This window comes from Lethenteron reissneri, chromosome 11, assembly GCF_015708825.2.
Source record: "Lethenteron reissneri isolate LAM-NWPU_2019-01 chromosome 11, ASM1570882v1, whole genome shotgun sequence".
Taxonomy (NCBI): domain Eukaryota; kingdom Metazoa; phylum Chordata; class Hyperoartia; order Petromyzontiformes; family Petromyzontidae; genus Lethenteron; species Lethenteron reissneri.
Window position 1 is genome coordinate 4911482 of NC_083789.1, and position 16439 is coordinate 4927920.

General features: G+C 54.6%; 1 protein-coding gene across 1 annotated transcript in view; it reads right to left on the reverse strand.

The window, feature by feature from the left end:
• Positions 1-11687, reverse strand: part of CEBPZ (CCAAT enhancer binding protein zeta) — a 30943-nt gene extending 19256 nt beyond the window's left edge. Inside the window, exons 1-7 of the mRNA XM_061549806.1 lie at positions 11525-11687; positions 7396-9137; positions 6543-6774; positions 5781-6003; positions 5350-5438; positions 5158-5211; positions 369-471 (exon numbers count right to left, since the gene is read on the reverse strand). Coding sequence (XP_061405790.1) covers positions 369-471; positions 5158-5211; positions 5350-5438; positions 5781-6003; positions 6543-6774; positions 7396-9137; positions 11525-11662 — 2581 coding nt within the window. The 5' untranslated portion in view covers positions 11663-11687. The remainder of the gene's footprint in view (positions 1-368; positions 472-5157; positions 5212-5349; positions 5439-5780; positions 6004-6542; positions 6775-7395; positions 9138-11524) is intronic.
• Between the last annotated feature and the right edge of the window lie 4752 nt (positions 11688-16439).

The window sequence follows — 16439 nt, forward strand, 5'->3', positions numbered from 1 at the left end:
CCAACCCCCCGAGGTCAAAGTTCATCTGCGCTCAGCCGTGCAGTGGCGACACTTTGCCTCCCCTGTCCTTGTGCGTCCGTCCGTGCGCGTGTGAACGCGCACGCGCCCTTCCACGTGTATGTGTGCCCGTGCTTTGTGCGTGCTCTCGCATGCGCACGCATGGCGCGTACACAGTACACACGCGTGTGTGTACACACGGTACTCTCGATGGCTCAAAGGAAACTTTCACGAAGCGCTGCTTTCCTTGAGTCTTCGATTCACCCCCCTCCCTGCCCCCCCCAACCCCACCCCCCCCTCCGCTTTGCCCCGGGGGCGAACTCAGCACCCCCCCCACCCCCCCCAGACCGTGCACGGCTCGAGGCCCCCACCTTCCCCGCGCTGCTGCTTGGGGTTGCGGTAGACGAAGCGGTCGAGGAAGCGCATGAGGGTGAAGTCCTGCAGCGGGTCGCTCGTGTAGCTCACGCACTCGCCCTGCAGCGGGGAGACGGGGGGAGGGGGGGGAGTGGAGGGGGGGAGGGAAGGAGGGGAGGGAGGGGGAGGAGAGAGCGTTACGACTCCCCCAGCCTCAGCGTTTCAGATCGCCGCCAACGTGAAATAACGAGCGGGAGGGAAACTCTAAACAAACTCCCGTGGAGGTAACAAAACATCTCTTTCAACATCGCTGCTGGAGGGAGGGGGGAAGAAAAAAGGGGGGAGTCCCGCGAGTAAATATTTTCTCTACGGAACTTTAGAGCGAGCACCCGAGAGAAAGGGAGGGAGCGGGAGCTGAATGCCGCGTTTGTTGTGGACGCGGTGACGGTAGCCGCGCGGTGAGAAGCGCCGAAGCGTGAAGCCGCATCGCATCGCATTGTGCGTCGCATCCTACATCACATCATATAATGCATCGCATCATACATCACATCATATAATGCATCGCGCATCAGATATCGCATAGTGCATCATGCATCGCATCTCTCATCGAAACCGGGAACGGCCACGGCGGAGCGACGGTTAGCAGCGTGCCGGACTTGCGATCCGGAGGTCGCCGCTTCGATTCCAAACAACAATACATCTTTTCGCGATTTATCCAGGAGACGGATGACTCGTGTTCATGAGGGTCCCGCTGCTGCTGCTATTATTCATACGAGGGGTTCTTTTGGACAATTAATAATGAGTTGCGTTCATTTTGCAAGCGGGAGGAAACCAGAGCTGGCAAGAGAAAACCCACGCCGGGCGCGAGGGGGCAACGCTCTATCCCCGTACAGACGGTAACAGACGGCGATTCGTCCACTTGCTGCACTGCCGTCTCCTGGCGCGCCGGCAAAGACACGATTCCCGCTCGCGGCCACCAACACCGCACCGCTGACGATTATCTGACCCGGTCCTTGGCCTGCCCCCGAGGTCGACTCAGCCTCAAATGAGTGCCTGGCGCGGCGTGTAAACATCGCCACTGGGGAGACAAAGGCGGCCGGGCGTGGTGCAGGCCACCCACCCCGCTCGTGCGCCGTGCCGGCTTTCACCAGGCGCTACTCGCTAACAGCACGTGCCCCAAAAAAGTCTGTTCAAGCTATACGGGTGATCTTTGCCTTTGGAGGTTGTAAAACAACGCCACTGGAGGAATCGTAACAGCGGGCGGCGAGAAAACCCCACGCGTGAAAATTTACTTTAGCTTTTGTTTAAAAAATAAAATAAAGTGAAAAAATCCCTCGGGCTTGCCAACGCGCAGCTCGCCCGAGGTACAAATCCTGCAACGCAACACCAACCCCGCACGTGGTGGAGTTTTTTTATTACTTCACGAATAAATAAACACATGTATATTGTTCGTGGCGCTGTCGGGAGTGAGTTCATGGCGAGGGAGTCTTGAGGGCGCAGGAGCCCAGCAGGGCCAACCTGGCAGGGGGGGAGGGGGGGGAGCCGCTCAACAGCCCGGATCGCCCAAGCGGCCAGCCGCAAACAGCACCACGTAAGGCGCGGTTACAAGAACTTCTTCCCCAATTGAGCCCCCCGGCCCCTGTCTCCCCCCCAAACCCGCCCATCTCCTCTAACGGCGGTTACAAACGTGCGCACCACGAACAAACACGATCGATGGAATGAACGGACGAGCGAGCGAGCGTGCGAACGAACGGGGACGGGGCCTTAATAACCGTGGAGACCACCCGCGGCGTCGCTCCGTCGCTGGGCACGGCCGGCTACGGCGATCGGCGTCACCGAGCACGCCGCCCGCCCGCCCGCTCGCTCGCTCTCCGCCGCACAGCGCCGAGCAGAGCGCTTCTCCCCCCCCCCCAGCCCACTGCCCCCCCTCCCCCACCACCCCCCTCTCTACCCCGAGCTCCCTCTAATGGAATGCAATTACGCGACCAATATTACATACCTAATCCCCGGGCCAGTTATTAAAGGAATGTTAATGTCATCCGTTATATAAATGATATTTGATCGTCGCTAACGAACGGCGGCGGCGGCGGCAGAGCCGGCGCTGCTCTCGCCGCCTAATTACAGGCGGAGGGAGAGGGAGAAGAGAGAGAGCGAGGGGCTGACATTTCGCTGATGTGAAATTGATATAATTCACGTAATAACGCCCGGCGATATCTGGAAACACAGAGCGCGGCGCGGAATGTCATCGCGGCCCGAGTTTGTGGGAACGCCATCAATCCTCGTAAAGTCCAATTCGATAACAACACTCGGCGCTGAGCCGTTTCAACAAACTATTAAGAGAAAGCGGGCCCCGCGCTCGGCAGCCTGGGATTCCTTTCGGCTCAAAAAAACGCCGACGGGAAACATTTGCTCGGAAAAGGCGCGATCGGCCGCGTGCGACTCCCAAGTCTTTCGCGTGGGATTTTTTTTTTGTGTGTTACACGTGCGCCGAGTTTCCCCTCTTGCCAGAATCGCTCGCTCGATCGGTCGCTCGCTCGCTCGCCGCCGGTAGCTTTCTGCATTTAGCTTGTTGTCCTTCCCCGCCCCCCCCGCACCTCCCGATTAGCACGGTCGGCTACGAAGTTCAACGCACACGTACACGCGTAGAATCTGGCCATGGCGAGCGATGGCCGACGTGGCCGTGCCGAGGCCGACTTCGGTTGCTCACCAGCGCGGGAAGAGGCAGTAGGAGCCGGGGCGTGGAGGAGGGAAGATGGCGCAGACACGACACGGAGACGGCGCCCCGTGCCCTCTACTGACCGGTGGGGCAAAAGCCGTAAGCGAGCACCTATGAAGGCACAAGTGGTGTGTACCACGCCCGACCACCTTGTCTCCCCGGTGCTGCTATTTATTTGGGGTAAAATCGACCCCGGGATTTGTAGCGCACTACGCGCACACACACACACACATGCACACTCGTCCTTGCACGCGCAATCAAAGACAACGATCCCCCGTATAGCCTGAGCAGACTGTTGGGGCAAGTGCTGTTAGCGAGCACCTATGAAGGCCGGCACTTCACACGAGGGGGTGGGTGGACAGCACCACGCCCGGCCACTTTGTCTCCTGTATGGCGATGTTTACACACCACACCAAGTACACATTGGAGGCTGAGTCGACCTAGAGGAGGCCCGGGACTGGTTCAGATATTCGTGACTGTTATATTGATGGTGAACTCGGACCGTTGAGTTTGTAGCGCAGTGCGCTAACCACTGCACCACCACTGCCCACACCACCACCACCACAGCCACTGCCAACCCTCTCTGGACCGATTTGCACGCACAAAGACAAAGAGCCCCCATATAGCCTTAACAGACTGTTGGGGCAAGTGCTGTTAGCGAGCACATACAATCACTCACTCACACACTCGAGCGCGCGTGAACTCGCTCGCGCACGCGCGAAACTTAAAAAGTAAAGGAATAACCGCGCCGGGCGCTTTCCATAACAGGGCGCTCGGAGGCATGCGCGGCACTCTCGGCGCGTCCATCAGCACGTTCTCATCTCACGTGGCACCAGCGCCGCGCTCCGCCGCTCGTTACAACATAACTCCGGCGTCATTAATTGGGCCGCGACGGCTGGGCGGTGGGGGGGGGGTAGCAGAGGGGGGCAGGGGGGGGATCGTTTCCATTCCTTCAGGAGCAAGCAGCAGCAGCAGTAGCGGTGGAAAGAATTTTGTTATTTTTTTTTTTACCAAACAAGCGTGGAGCCGGAGCCGCGATCGTTGCGAGCTTGGAGCGCGGCTCTTCCGTCACGATGAGACGCGTGGCGACGATCCGTTAGGATTCGGATTGAAAATAAAAATCGATATGTACGAATAAACCTCGATTTTGTTTCTTGGTTGTCGGCTTGACGCGTGAACGTGGTTTGGCGACACCTCGGCACCGTGGTTTCGCACCACCGATTCGCAACGGTTGGTGATGCACGGTGCCAAAGAAGTTCGGCATGCATACGTACGTACCGCAAGGTGGGGGACGAATCGCTTTGACGATACATCCTCCCCAACTGCTTTACACGTAAACGACTCGCCAAGTTCTGCACTCGACGTTGATGGCGAGGTACAAATCGAAGCGACGACTGTCGGGCCCGGCCTGACTGCGACAGCGACGGCGCGGGATTGAACTCAAGCTGCCAGCGTTTGCCTCGCAGTCCGGCGAGCGCCGCACTCCCCAGGCGCTGACCGGGCATCGCTAACCCCGCAAGCTAGCGCCGGCTCCGCGTGCCAACGCGTTGGGTGCGAGCGGCCTCGCCCCGGCAGCGCGGTTGGCGCATCGGCCGGGCCACGTGAACGCGCGCAGGAACGGCGACCCCGAGACGACCCCACGCCCTCCGACCCCGGAGAGTTTTGTGGTTTTGTTTGTTTTACTTTCTCTCCCCCGCTCCCCCCCACCCCGTTTGCCGGATGCCTATGGCTGACTCTCCCACTTCCACTGCGTGTGTGTGTGGGTGTATATATGAAAGACCGTTTGTGTTGCGATCGAAACGTCGTAGTTTTTTTGTTATTTTCTTTTAACCTATCTACGTAACTTTACCGAAAGACCCAAAGAAGACGAATTCCTGCAGTCACGAAAGCTTTAAGTCAAGATCCCCCTCACAGCCTTAACAGACTACAGGAGAAAGTGCTGTCGTCGAGCACCTATGAAGGCCGGCACGGCACACGGAGGGGGGGGGGGTGCCAACACCACGCGCTAACCACTACACCACCGCTCCCCACTACACACACTCATACACACACACAGGTAGGGCAGGATGGTGCTCGAGAGATGTCTGTACCTGTAGGATGGTGTTGGCGAACAAGGCCGCAGACGGGTGATAGTGGTTGGCAAGCTGCAACAACAAACAGCAACATACAAACAACAAAAACAACGACGTTAATCACCAACAACTGAGTGCAAGGGGGCGGGCGTGGGGTGGGTGCTGACCGTCGAGTGACAGGGTGCCGGTCTGGGCCACGGCATCGCTCACCAGACGCAGCTCCCAGAGCGACGCTTTGTCGGCGGAGCAGTAGAGGGGGTTCCTGTGCGCCGGGTCGTACAATCCGCCCGTGCGGTCTCCTGCTCCCGCACGCGAGACACAGGGAGACACGGAGACAGACAGATAGGTCAAGAGCTGGCGAGCGCCTCTCCCTGCAGAAAAAGTGACGACGGCGAATTTGACGACGTTAAAAATGCCGACGCCGATGATGTTGATAACGATGCTGATGCTGCTGATGATGACGATGCTGATGATGACGATGATAATGATGCTGATGATGCTGATGATGATGCTGATGACGCTGATAACGATGCTGATGATGCTGATAATGATGCTGATGACGCTGATAACGATGCTGATGATGCTGACGATAACGATGCTGATGACGACGCCAATGACTCCGCCGATGACTCCACACTCACCCTCCCGGTTGCGATGGTGAACCCAGGAGGCGCATGCGGACGAGCCGGCACGAGCGGGCGCTGCGCTCTTCCCAGCCTCGCCCTCCGCCCCAGCCTCCGGGTTCGACTCCGTGACCCCGGGCTTTGAGAATGCGCCGCTCGCCCCCTTCGCTCGCTCCTTCACGTCCACCTCGTCCTCGTCCTCTTCGGCCGCGTCCTCAAAGTGCTCCTCGTCGTCCGAGTCCTGCGATTGTTGGAAGACAATCAGCGCGCCCGACCCCCCGCCGGCTCGCCGTGGTAACAGTCACTGACATTGCTTGTACCCGTGGCTGGGTGGCTAGTTGGTTCGAGCTACGGCTAGTAGCCAACCAGCTGGCTAGCTAGTTGGGGGTATTGCTAGTAATAATGGTTGGCTGGATACCTAGTTAAGGGTGGTGTGATTATTGCGAGTGGTTGCCTTGTTGGTTCGGATCTGTGCAAGTACTAGTCTAGTACTAGCGGTTGGTTGGCTATCCAGATACGAGTCTCATTATTGCTAGTTGCTGATTGGATGTGCGGTTCGGCTTCGCGTCAAGCTGGCTCAAGTGTCTGAATACAATCGGGAATTTTACAGCAAACCCAAACCCACTCGGCCTTCCTTCCCTCCTCCACCGCCAACGCCGCCGCCATCAGTTACTTGACGAGGCTACCTGCCAGTTTCCTTCGTCGTTCTACAGTTGCGCGCGTAAAGCGCGCGGCTGCGTGCGTGCGTTCGCGCACGTGCGTTCGCGCCTCCTTCCTCACCGCGCGCGTGTCCAGGATGGAGCGCAGCTCGGGGCGCATGCGCAGCACCTCGGAGACGAGCAGCAGCGCGGCGCACACGAAGGCGGCGCTCTGGGCGCACGCCACCTGCAGCAGGCGCTTGACGAACGCCTTGACGCGGCGCGCCACCACGTCGGCCTTCAGCGACTTGTACAGCAGGTTCAGGAACATGCTGGGCTTGGACGACGACGACAGGCCTGGGTCCAGCAGCTTCCTGCGAGGGTTTGGGGGTTGGAGTGGAGGGTGGAGGAGGGGGCGGGGGGGGTGGAGGAGGGGGCGGGGGGTGTGGACGAGGGCGACGGGGGGGGGGCAGTGGACGTCGCAGGGGAGGCAATCGGCTTTACGGTTACGCTCTCTGGAGCAGAGCGCGTGGGAGGGTGCTGCCCCCTGGAGTGTGGACCGGAGAACCATTGAAGGGATCTTTAAGAAGTAGTGATTTCCACTTCCGCGGGGCTGTGCTCGAAGACGAAGGGGTGACAATAACCTTTTATTTTACCAGGTGAAGCCCACTAGATAGCTCTTTTCAGAAGCGAACTGTCCGCAAATGAGAGCTCAACAAAGTGACTTATGACGTGGAAATGTACAGCAGCCAAATACTCCCAACGCGCATTTATAAACACACACGGCTCTACGAGAGATCCAAACGTATTCACCATCTCGCGGCGTCACGCTTAACATGCCTTCACATCGCACGATGCCGACAGCGCAACTGGAATAAAAACGTGTAAGATAAAAATACGTATACATTATTTTTTGTTCATTCAAAAGCGGAGTTCACAGCACCGGCGACGATGCGACGACGATGCGACGACGCAGCGCGATCGCGCGGACGAACCTGTAGAGCGCCGAGTAGTAGCGGTCGGAGAGCGCCTGCTGCGAGTCCATCACCTGGAAGAGCAGCATGAGCGCCTGCACGCCAGTGTTGAACGCCGAGACCTGCGCCACGCGAAACAGCGTGTTCAGCTGCTCGCTCAGGGCGCCGTCGCCCAGCTTGGCGTAGGGGTAGGCGCGGTTCACGCCGCTCAGCAGCGCGCCCAGCATGCGCGAGTCCACCTCGCCCTTCTTCACGAACGAGCGGAAGAACGAGAAGTAGACGCCCACGAGCCTGGCGGCGAGGTCCCCCTCGTCGTGGCTCAGCGCCACCTGGTTGAGGAAGCACACGCCGTAGTACTGCGCCTTGGCGCCCACGTTGGGCCGGTGGAGCAGCCGCTCCACCTCGCGGCACACCACGCCGTTCATGTTGGGGTGGCGCGTCAGCAGCCCCTCCAGGAGGTAGGCCGCTCGCGACGCCACCTTGTGCGCCGGGTCGCCCAGCTTGTTGGTGAGCAGCGTGAGCATCGCCTTCTCCTGCTCGGGCTTGCTGCCCAGCAGCTCGTGCGCCGCGCCCACAGCCCGCAGCTTCGTCGCCTCCACCGTGTCGTGCGACAGCAGGTCCAGCGTCTGCGCCAGCTCGGCCACCTGCCGCTTCAGCCGGTGCTCGTACAGCCAGAGGACGAGGCGGCGATCGCGCGCGTCCTTGTTGCCGCTGCTCAGCTCGTCGAGGCGGTCAAAGGGCCGCTGCGAGAAGTTGCGGAGCTTGCGCTCGTCGGGCAGCAGGTCCGAGACGAGCAGCTCCTTGAGCGTGTCGACGGCCATGAGGCTGGGCCGCCGGCTGCCCTTGGTGCGTGCCAGCGACAGCACCGTCTCAATGCAGCTCAGGTTGTGCACGGGCGCGTCCTGCACCAGGATGGTCGCCGCCGCCATACGGTCGGCGAGCGTGCCGGCGCTCGCCACCGTCTTCATCCACGACGAGCTGCCGCCCTTCTGGTTCTCACGCCGCGTGCGGTACAGCTCCACCTCATGGTCCAGCAGCTTCTCGGCGAGCTCCAGGTGGCGCCGCACCAGCTCCTCGTCCTGCTCGGCGGCGTTCGACTCGCTCGTGTACTCCATGTCGTGCCACTTCCCGCCGGGCTTAATGAGCAAGTGCTGGCGCGGGGTGAACGCAAGCGCGTCCGCCTGCTTGGCCTTCCTGCCGCCAGCGGCAGCCTGCGTGCTGCTTGACACCTCGTTCAGCTGCAGCGGTTCGCGAGCCGCATCCCGTTTCTTGGCTGGCGCTTTTGCCTCAGCCGTTTTGCCCGGACGGGTAACCGCACTGTCCTTAACCTTCTCTTCTTTTGTCTTCAACTTCCCTTCTTTCGTATTCACCTTTCCTTCTTTCGTCTTAAACTTCTCTTCTTTCATTTTCACTTTTCCTTCTTTCGTCTTAACATCCTCTTCTTTTGTCTTCACCTTTCCTTCTTTCGTCATCACCTTCTCCGTTTTCTTACTCTTCTTGTCCACCTTCTCCTTCTTGAGTTCCTTGGCGGCCCCAGCTTTGTCTCGCTTCCGGATGGCGTCTCTCTCTTCCGGAGGCCGCCCCCCCTCCTCTCCCTGCTCCTCCGCGGGGTTCTCGTCCATTCCATGTCCGTGCTTGTTGAAGCCGAGCGACTGGATGAAAGTACGGAGCTCTCCTTCCTCCAGATCATCGATGCCCTGGTTCTTCCCTCCGTCCACGAGCTCATTGCCATCGTCCAACGCCGCCAGCATGATGTAGTCATCCTACCCGAGTCAACAAAACAGGCACGATGCAGAGATTAACGCGGCAGTATAAAGCGTGGGTGCAACGATTCACACTCGCAGTGACTGGGCAAATCGCAGCACTTCATGGTCATGATTCGTTGAAAGAAATTGTTATTTTTGAACACTGGTGAATGGTCTTGGCTTAATGGGTCAAGTGAACACATTACACAACATACAAGACTGATTCATCTCTTTCTCTCTAAGAAGCCAATATATACTCTTGGTTTCTTCGGTAAAGTCACGTAGGAAACTAAACAAAATAACAACTAAAATAAAATTAAATCAAATCACGGCGTTTCGAGCGCTACACAAGCGTCCTTCTTCAGCTGTTGTGCTGACGCTTCGTTGTCCCCACCTGAAGAAGGATGCTTGTGTTGCGCCCGAAACGTCGTGATTTGATTTAATTTTAGTTGTTTTCATTCTATTTGAGTTAATCAATTTTTTCCCTACGCGACTTTACCGAAAAAAACAGAGTATGAATCCTTGCCGTCACGAAAACTTCAAATCTAAGCCGCCAATATATGCCCACCGTTTCTGCAGTGTCTTGGCAGTGACAATAATTTAATGCAAAAAAATCCAAGACAAATTGCAATCGTCTGGTATAGCTGAAATGGGTGTGTAAAAGTGCAACAAACTCCTCTTATATGAACACGTGATTTTTTTCTGATTTACCAAGTTTTGCTTTGCATCACATTAACGACGTGAATCGCAGCTTACCAACCTCGGATAAAATGCATGAAACATGTTCAGTTCAGCCAACTCTAAACAACATCCCACTGAGCCTCAAGACTCATTTTCAGGAGGCATTGGTATGTTTGGCCCATTTTTCTTTAACAGTGTTTTGCGTGCGAGAGAAAACTGCACGGTGTGGTTTGTTGGGGCCAAGTGCTAGGGCACAAGAAAGAGGGAGGATTCAAGCTATGGCAGTCACAGAGATGAAGATGTGTTGCGGTGGATGTTGGGTTTAACAAGAAAACACTGGGTGAGAAATGAAGAAGTTAGAGGAAGACTCAAGGTGGTAGAAATCACAGAGAAGGTGAGAGAGAAAAGGATGGTGTGGTTCGGTCACGTGGAGAGACAACAGGAAAATGATGTGGGTCAGAAGGTGCAAGTGATCCAAGTGAAAGGAAGGAGATCAAGAGGAAGGCAGAAGAGGTGGGGGGGGCGATGTGGTGCGATCGGACATGGTGGTCCGAGGAGCGGAAAGAAATATGGAGCAGGACAGGGAAGTGTGGAGAAGGTTGGCAAGGACAGTGGACCCCTCATGAGTGGGACAAACGCGTGGAAGAAGAAAACTGCACAGACGGGTTAATGAACACACTAACTGTACAGCAACCTTCTGGGAGGTTCACAATTGTGCGTGATGCGCCAACTGCTGTCTCCACAGCGTTGGATCACAGGCATGCGGACACCATACCGCATCATTGTTTGGAGTCTAAACTATTGCCGCATTCGCCAGACTATAAGACGCTCAGGAATATAAGCAGCACCCTAAATTTCTCCACGTACAAAAGTAAAGCATGTTTTGTATACTCTGCTGATGAGACGCCGAGTGTGGAAACCGCTCTGGAGTTTGCTTCGACTGAATCACTGCTGCTGAAATTATTCACTCCCAGAAGAACTTAATAGAACTTAATAGTTCTTCTTGGTTCTTTCGGTAAAGTCACGTAGAAGGGAAATAATAAAATAATAATAAAACATCGGCCACAACGCAAGCAGCCGTCCGCAAGCAGCCGTTGTGGCCGAAACGTCGTGAGAATTGTATTTTATTATGTTTTATTTATATTATTTTATTATTTCCCTTCTACGTGACTTTACCGAAAGAACCAAAAAGATGAATCCCTGCAGTCACGAAAGCTTTAAATCGAAACTTAAGTTGTATATAAAATATAGTTAATATAGTTTTACTTATAGACAGTTAAATTAATGAGACATGTTTGCTTATATGTTATTTATATTTTGTGTCTATGATTATTATTTTGTGTCTGATTATACACATTATACATAAGACGCACCCCTCCCGCTATGTTTTGCATTAAAATACTGTACACGTGGAAAATTCGTCATACACTCCAGAGACTACGGAACGTGTAGAATTAGACGGATATTAAATATTAACGAGCACGCCGAAAGCAAACGAACGCCACCAACTCTACGGACATCGTTCCACCCACACAACCACGCGGTTCAAACAAAATCTTCGGGACCACGGGGGAGGGAGGAGCCTCTCGTCGCCTCGCCTCCCCGGCCTCCCCTCACCTCTCCCGGGTAGCCCATCCAGGCATAGCCGAGGCTCCCCTCCCTTACGCTGTCTAGGCCTAGGTCGTGTTTTTTGTTTTTAAAAGTTCTTTTTTTTTTCACGTCACCTTCTTCCCGCCGAGTCGCAGGACATCGGTGAGGTTGAAGTCTCCCTCCTCCGCGTTCCCGTCGCTCTCTGCCGGAACGCGAGGCTCGGAGGACCCGGCCTGCGAACGTTCAACGTGGTGTCCCTTGCGCGCCGCCATTGCTACAGGGGGTCACTGTGGGGAAGCGAGGTCACGTGGGGCGGCGGGCCAGTCACGTGATCCTCCACCCACGTGTAGACTTCACATTTTACATTTAATGATCATTGATCAGAATTAGAATATTGCTTTTTTTGTAACGCTCGTTGGCAGCGGTGCACAATCACAGTGAACGAACAAAGTTAAACGCATTCGTTAATAACAACACTATGGCCTTTTTTTTCGATTTAAAGCTTTCGTGACTGCAGAGATTCATCTTCTTGGTTCTTTCGGTAAAGTCACGTAGAAGGGAAGTAATAAAATAATAAAAATAAAACATAATAAAATAATTCTCACGACGTTTCGGCCACAACGCAAGCAGCCGTCCTCATGTGAAGAAGATATATTTAACATGCTCTGAAGAAAGCATATTGCCCGAAACGTCGCCTATTATATCTATTTGTTTTTTTTGCGCGACACAGTTACTAAAGAACGTGTTGAGGATGTTTTTTTTGACAATCATCAGCAATGGTCAACCCACTGCTGGATGACCGAATGATAGTGGTTTGTTTTGGAGAGAGCGCCCCATTAAACGGGGATATCTCAGAGTAAGTTAACGCAAGATAACGATTTAACTCTTTTTTATTTAACCAGGTCATGCCAACTCAGCTGTTACGTAGCTATTTTTCAGAAGCGACCTGCCCTCAAATGATAGCTCAACGAAGTGGCTTCTCATCACGTGGGCATTTGAAGCAACCAAATGCTCTCAACGCGTGACGTTGGTTCTAAATGTGGAGAGAGAAAAAACGGAGGACCCGGAGTAAAATCGACGCGACCATATGGAGAGAGACACGCAAACTCCAAATACACAGCAGCAGGCGTCAGGGTCGGGATCGAACCCACGATCCTCTGCATACCAGGCGAGTCCAATTAACATCTCGCCACCGTGGCGATAAGCGGCGACTTCCATTTGAAAGGGCACCTCCAGTGGCAGCTGCCCCTGTGCGGCACAAATGGTGTCTCAGCAGCAAGGCCTGAGGTTGGACTTTAGTACAAAGTCAATTGCTGTTCTGCACTCCCCAACCTTCACCGACCCGTACTGACCAGTGTGGTGAAGTATGGTCAAATAAACCCTCCCCGAATGGCCTGCACGGCGTGGGGAGGCCCTCATCCAGCAGTGGATTGACTCTACATGTACACGCGTGCATGGCTTGGAGTGTATTTTAGGGGGTTTAAGGACGCTATCCAAACATCACAAGGCAGGCAGGCGCCTCTTTAGAATGTGCCTTGAGACTCCTTACATGCTCTGTAACTTATTGTACTATGAAATGGTCTACATTCTGTAATGTTACTGCGTCCACAACTTTAGAAATGTTCTAAAGCAATGCGACTCTTTGAGAAACGCTATAATCGAGAAGATTTAATGCACAGTATGCATCAAAATATAAACGTGATACATTCAATGGCGGGGGAGGGGGGAGGAGGAATAGTGGCGTAGTGGTTAGCGCACTGCGCTACGAACCCAGGCGTTGTAAGTTCGACTCCCGCGGACGGCTAGCATCAATCGGCGAGTTGAGTGCTAATTGTATCGACCGTGCCCATCACCAACCACCTTCTTCACCTCCTTCCCTTCCTCTCTTCAAGCCTCACCTCTTCTCCATTGCCAGCCATCCCCCCCTCCCGTCACCCCTCCACTCGATGCCATCCCTCCCCCAGAGCCAGAGCCCTTCCGAGACCCCCCCCCCCCCCCACGTGCCCTCTGTTACGGTGTCTTTTTTTCAATTTTTTTACGATCAGAGGAAACAAGAAGATGCTCGGTGTAGTCGGCACTTTGCTTCGTTCATCATTTCGGTTTTTTTTCAATGCTTTGCTTTATGTGCCCCCCTCCCCCTTTTTAAATGAATTTTTTCACAAAAGATTTCACGCTCTGCTCTCCTCCTTCTTACCCCTTCCCTCTCTCTCTACCCCCCTCTCCCCCCCCTCTCTACCCCCTATCTCCCTACTCTATGTCTATGTTACCCCTATTTTCTATGTAATATTTTTTTCAAGAAATTTTACTACGACAAGTGCTGCATCTGCACCCAGCCCGTCTCGCAATCACTCATTCCTCGGCTCTCGCACTGCCCCCCCCCCCCGCCATCTAAATCACTCGATTTTATATTTTTGCGACCGCTTTTAAACTCGGCTATAAAGATGCGAAGGTGCTCTCTGTCTCTCTCGCTCTCTGTAAAATATAGCATGAGATAAGTAGGGTCCATCACGACTCGTGGGTTCGTAGTGGCCACCACGCGCCTCGTTCGTTCTCTCTAAAAAAAAACAGTCACGATCCAGCTTGGCGCGTTCGTTCTCACGCGCAACACACACGGGGTGGTGGCTGGGGGGGGGGGCAGGCAGCCAATTTAGGTCCCCACGCGGGCAAACGGCTCCGGCGCGCACCGCCACGTGCTCTGGGCTTCAAAGCCAGGGGGCTTAAGATTCCTCACCACCACCACCACCGCCACCGCCTTGCCTCGCCACTCCGTGTTTACACTGCGCGGATTTCTCTCGAGAAAATGTTGTGGTTTTATTTTGGGAGGGAGTGGGGGGTAAGAGTGGGTGAGTGGGGTGCCTGGGTGAGAACCAGATGGCATAGAGGAGGGTGGGGGGGGGGCACAAGGGGATGGGGGGGGGAGGTCCTGCAAGTTAAAGACATCACATTGACGTCCTCTATCGAACAGGGAACGACAACCAGAATAGCGAGAAGAGCCTTTTTTAAATCCTTTATATTAAGTTCACTTGCTTGCTTGCTTGCACGCTTACGACCGTGCAAATCTTTCGGTCGTTTTTTAACCCACTTCCCGTGATCCAATCGAGCTGACATTTTGCACACAGACTCGTTGTGCGTGACAATTTATTTTCGTGAAAAAAAATGTCCAAAATTTTACACTTTTTAGGATTTTTTTTATATTTAATTAGCAATTGCTTAATGGTGACAGGCAATCATCTGACCCATAGGTGGCAGCCATCTCAAGCCAGAGGACGAGAGGACTCTAGCCGCCCGTTTCAAAGACCAATGTGGGCTGGGTTGTGGCCCATTGAACACGCATATAAAGGATTTATAGTGAAAAACTTTGTTTTTACGGGTTGATTTTTTTCAAATTCGCTCGAGAAAAAAAATCCTTAATATTTCAAGGACCGCAAATCAACCGCTGGGGTCCTTGATAACCGACGTCACAAAGCAGCAGCCCTTGAAGAGCCGCGCGCGGCTGCGGAGCCGCGGGTTTCCGGCCCTCCGCTGTCAAACAAAGCAGGGGTCGCCAACCCCCGGGCCGTGGTCCGGTACCGGCCTGTGGCCTGTTAGGAACCGGGCCGCACAGCAGCACGAGGTGAGAGCGGTGAGTCCGCGCGTGGCCCGCCCCCATTGTTTTATTATTCACCACTTCCATCCGCGCCTCTTTCCCGCACTGCCGCTTGTCTCAGTCACAGTGTTGGTAAGCCCACAAGCTCTAACCCCAAGTAGCCAAAATGAGTTTAAAACAAACGTCGCTGGAGAGCTTCTTTGAGAAGGGGGGAAGACCCAATGATGAACGCCCCCCCCCTCCCGGTCCGTGAAAAAAATTGTCTTCCACGAAACCGGTCCCTGGTGCCAAAAATGTTGGGGAGTCATATTCTTAGGTTTTTTCGGTAAAGTCACGTAGGTAAAAATTTAAAATTAATCAAAGTAAAATAAAATAAAAATCACGACGTTTCGGAGGCAACACAAGCTTCCGTCTTCAGGTGGAACCGTCACAGCACGATAGCTGTATATCGAAAACAGTATTTGTATATATACTGGTTGAGGGTGGGAGGAGCCAAGGTAGGCCCTGAATATTATTTTTGTGAGGTTCGATGCGGCTGAAGCACGCTGCTGTTTACATAAAGGACGCCGTTCGAGACGAAGAGGCGGAGGGGCGTTCGAAAGGAGGAGACGTGGCCAAGGCCTTTGGCCGCCACGACTCCGCGCATCAGGATCGAGTCGGTTCGTTGCATCGCGCAGGCTTTGGGGAGGGGGGCGAGGGGAGCCTCCATCCAGCAGTAGATGAATCAAGGCTGCCGTTGCTGGGGTGCGAGTACTGGGTGGAGCGGTTTTCGGTGGCGGTGAGGGCACTGCCCTATGACCCTGGTGAACCGAGCTCGATTTCCGCTCACGACCAATGACAGTGGCGAATCTTTGAACCGGTCCTGGGCCTCCTCTAGGTCGACTCAGCCTTCAATGAGTATCTTGGTGCCGTCTCTAAGCACCAGCAGTCGGGAGACAACGGTTGCCGGGTGCGGTGTTGGCCACCCACCTTCCCGTGTGCCGTTGAGACCTTCATCAGGTGTGAAAGAAGTTCAATGCACGTGCAGAGGTGCTCGCTAACAGCTCTTTCCCCCCAACAGTCTGTTCAAGGCTAAACTCCAAAGCATGCAGGAGCGAATAACTTTTCACCGCCCGAAGTATATCCTATGTATTTGTGTACGTTGAACTCGCACCGTACGTAGCCAACCGTGCCAATCGGAGGTGCGGAGAAAGGACAACGAACTAAACACACGAAGCAGTTCCACAGGAATTAGTTTAACAATCAGGACGATTTCAAAGTGCAGAGCTCCAGTGGCATTCCTCACATCGGAAGGGGGGAAGAGCGTTCCAGACGTGCCGCAGAAGCGCATCTGATGCGATGACCCCCGTCTCTGTTTCATCTTGTTGAGGTGGTGGGGGTGGATGGCTTGGGTGCATCTGCAATTCACCGACTCTCAGACGAGGGGCAATTGAGTGGCTAAATCGATTCCGCCAGACTCTGCC